Source organism: Sinocyclocheilus anshuiensis, unplaced genomic scaffold, assembly GCF_001515605.1.
Source record: "Sinocyclocheilus anshuiensis isolate Anshui unplaced genomic scaffold, SAMN03320099.WGS_v1.1 scaffold1496, whole genome shotgun sequence".
NCBI lineage: Eukaryota > Metazoa > Chordata > Actinopteri > Cypriniformes > Cyprinidae > Sinocyclocheilus > Sinocyclocheilus anshuiensis.
The window spans coordinates 238484-242496 of NW_015538031.1; the positions used below are offsets into that span (position 1 = coordinate 238484).

At 37.7% G+C, this 4013-nt stretch overlaps 1 protein-coding gene across 1 annotated transcript in view; it reads left to right on the forward strand.

Annotated features, from left to right (window-relative positions):
- The window catches only part of LOC107680483 (zinc finger protein 507-like), a 21513-nt gene that overhangs the window by 14942 nt on the left and 2558 nt on the right, over nucleotides 1–4013 (forward strand). Inside the window, exons 5-7 of the mRNA XM_016476370.1 lie at nucleotides 1378–1489; nucleotides 2173–2277; nucleotides 2355–2489. Coding sequence (XP_016331856.1) covers nucleotides 1378–1489; nucleotides 2173–2277; nucleotides 2355–2489 — 352 coding nt within the window. The remainder of the gene's footprint in view (nucleotides 1–1377; nucleotides 1490–2172; nucleotides 2278–2354; nucleotides 2490–4013) is intronic.

The following is a 4013-nucleotide window of genomic DNA, read 5'->3' on the forward strand; positions in this document are numbered from 1 at the left end:
ATAATGAATTAAGTTGCTTAAACAACTATAAACAAAACAGCATCATGTATGTATGTATAGTTTAATACAAAGGGCGGAAAGCCAATCACACAGAGTACATTTTTCATTTAAAAACATGAGATGCAGTGGGATGGGGAAAACCCCGCCATAAAGTCTCGAGATATGTTTTTTTTTTTTTTTTAAGTTAAACTTACATTAATTTTACATGGCTTTCTAAACATGCGGCTCTCTTGTGCGAGATGCGAGTGCAACGGTGATAGATGTCCCCCTAGAAAATGCGCGAAATATGCTTTCTGTGTAAACAGCTTGGTTTCAGTTTTGACGTAAACAACATCATATCCACATTGACGTTCTCTTTTTCCGCAATATTTTTAATGAACAACGCAGCAGCATCTAGTGGCTTCAACTGGACAGGCTAACAAAAACATTATAATGCAACGACACTTACATCGTCATCGCATCTCGTGCGCCACTGATAAGGCTGTCTGATGCACACCTAAAAATTTGGATTTTTATTTTAAATTCGACGAATATTCAAAATTCGAATTTTTTTTGACAGACCTATTTAGTATACTTGGATCCAAGAATGTGCTTACCAGCCTCCACCTCCACTCAATCACTCCAGCTCAGACCTGCTCCACTTGCACTTAATTAACTTGAGTAGTAAATTCTACACTATAGCAAATGACAATATTGGATAAATGGTTATCAGACAGTCACTACATATGTGAATTTATTCAAATTCTGAATGGATTATAGCTTAGAAAGCACGCAACTTGTACTCCCCTTATAATTACTAAAAATCTGTCACTCATCTTAGTTCATCGCGATCTCATGATGTTCCGTTATAATCACTGCACTCTACACTGCACAATTAATCTCTTTATTACATCACATCTGTACTTTGCGTGTTATAATGAGAGGATTCTTGAGTATGCAGAACCCTGCACTAAACAAAACATCAGAGTTTTGAGCCCCGTGCAAGTTGACAAGATTGGTTACATGCTTGTGATGTAGGAAACAAAGGCAGTTTCAAGCAAAGTTTTTGAGACTGTCTTTGGTACACCACAGTTTTAAGGAGAAAATGCACAGCAGTGGTATTGACTGAATTAGCAGCATATTTAATCATATTTAAATCACCAAACATGTAAACAACATTAGGATTTGTTATTATTGTTCACAATAAGATCAATAACAAGTATTTACAATATATGTTCAGTGAATTTTCATGTCATGCCGACTTTAAAATGACAAATAATGTGTGATTATCATTGACCCTTTTTTTCTTAAACATGGTGCTTGTGGTTATTTAACAACTTAGAACTTGGAGACATTCTTTTTTTTTCTGATTTGTGTGTATTTCTCTTTCTTGCTCAGATTCAGTTGGTGAGCAGAGCGTTTTCAAATGCGATGTGTGTGACTACACCAGCTCCACATATGTTGGGGTGCGAAATCATCGGCGAATCCATAACTCTGATAAACCATACAGGTTTGGGGAAAATAACTTTTTTCACTCTTATAGAATATAAGGATAAATTTAGAGAAATTTACTTGGTTGTAAAAGATACATTACACAAGGAGAACAAATCAGAAGGAATCAGATGTGTTGTATTACGTTTGGCTGGAAATGAAAGCATTACTAGTTATCACCACAAGGGTGCAGTGGTGCTTAGGATAAGTCTGTGCTACCTGCAGTCATTGCGTAGAGTCTTTATATGCAATAAAAGAACAAGATCTTTTTCTCTTCAGTGCAAACGCACGCACACTCATCCATCACATGCAAGCTCACACAAACACCTCAAGGTCCCATTATGGTCTCTTTGTGTGTGTTGATGCGTCTTGCTTCAGTTCTGCTCACCCATGATCATTTCAAACAGCTTCTAAGAGAGAGGGTTCTTCTAACACAGCCGCAGGATCCATTCAAGGCCTGCAATGTATTGCGTTTGCTGCAAGCAGCGCTTTGAGCTCAGCCTCTCTACAAACAGCCTTTCTTTGTTCTTCAAATGCAGCCCTCCACAAACGTTCAAACACACAGCCGCACACACAAAACACAAATTACCGCACAAACAAACATCGCCTGACCCCTCTTGACAGGTGCCCCAGAAGGTCTCTTTTCAAACTGTGGCCTTGAGCCACTCTAATTGTTTATCCTGTGCCGCACGACCCCTCTAGGTGCTGCAGCTGTGATTTTGCCACAACTAATATGAATAGCCTGAAGAGCCACATGAAGAGACATCCACAGGAACACCAAGCCATGCAGCTGCTGGAGCAGTACAGGTGAGAAACACACTGAGCTGGTGTACAGAACTTGACTCTACGTGGAAATGGGTCGTAATCTTCATTCTGTGCTACAGGTGCTCGCTGTGTGGTTACGTGTGCAGCCACCCACCATCTCTCAAATCCCACATGTGGAAACACGCAGGAGATCAGAATTACAACTATGAGCAAGTCAACAAGGCCATCAATGAGGCCATTTCCCAGAGCAGCCGGTAAGAAGGCCTTTTTACAATATAGATCATTTTGCGTGAGATACTTATTTAATTTTTCTTTTGCTCTAGGGTGAGTCGATATAGCTGAGACATTATAATTATATAATGAGATTTATTGGAATTTTTTTTCTTCTCAAACCTGCCCTCTGTGGCATGGTGATGTAGCTAAACAAAAACTTTCTCCATTTTTTTTTTTTAAGTTTTTGCTGGTTTTTGGTATCTCAGTATTTAGGTTTGCTCCGAAATTTAAAGGGTTATATAGTTAAACATAATCAACACATATTTTACCACTGTTTTCTCTAAAGAACCTTGAGGAAAATTATATTTAATACATTTAATTTATACTCTATATTTCAAAGGTTTGGGGTTGCTAAGATATTTTTCATGTTTTTGTCTCTTATGCTCACCAAAGCTGCGTTATTATTATTATTTTAAATAATACAGTAAAAACAGTAATATTGTAAATTATTACAGTTTAAAAATACATTTATTCCTGAGATGGTAAAGCTGAATTTTCAGCAGCCATTACTCCAGTCTTGTCACATGATCCTTCAGAAATCATTCTAATAAGCTGATTTGCTGCTCAAGAAATGTTTCTTATTATTATCAATGTTGAAAACAGTTGTACTGCTTAATATTTTTGTGAAAATGTGATATATTTTTCTTGTTCTTTGGTGAATAGAAAGTTCAAAATAACAGTGTTTATTTGAAATATATTAATTACAATTAAAAATATATTAATTTATGCTTACAGTAATAATATCTTTAAAAAAAAAAACCTTAACCCCAATGGTAGTGTACATAATAAAACTGTGTGGTAATAAATATTTGCCTCCATTTAGGGCTGTCAAAATGACTGAAAAACTAAATTCGAATTTTCTACTTAAATATTATCAAAATTCGAATTATATTCGAATTTAAAAGGCATAATTTCAGTTAGGCGGGAAAAAAAGCTTTTGGCTTCTCTCCTGAGGCCACAAAAGCAAGTAGGTATAACTGCAGACCGGAGATTTCCAAAATGGGGCGTGAACTCCAAAAGTGGGCAGAACCTCCAAAATGGGGCGGGGTCTCCTCGTGCAAAGACTTTCACTATTGACTCTGGCTCCAGCCAACTGTTATTGACTTACATTTCAAAATAACATTTTATAAATTAAACATTGTTTCTAGTTCATCTAAAGTAAAATATGCTATACAAATACATATTCTCCGAGAGCAGAGCCCAAAGCTCGTGGCCAGTGGTGTTCGGACTGGAGTTTGAACCTCTGCTTAATGATATAAACGGGAATCACCCACGAGCCGTCAGCGCAGGGGAAAGATTTTACTCTATCGCTTTGTTCCAAGCAACGGGGGCATCCCCGGGCACGACATTCGCAGGGTAGGAGGGGGTAGTGACGCTGGGTGTAACTAAAAAGGTGCCATTGTCCGGTGAGGTCCGGTTGGGGAGTTACGGAACGATCTCATATCGCATAATCTTATTAACTGTTTATCTCCTGAACTGCAACTTTCTTTATCACGCTATTCAGC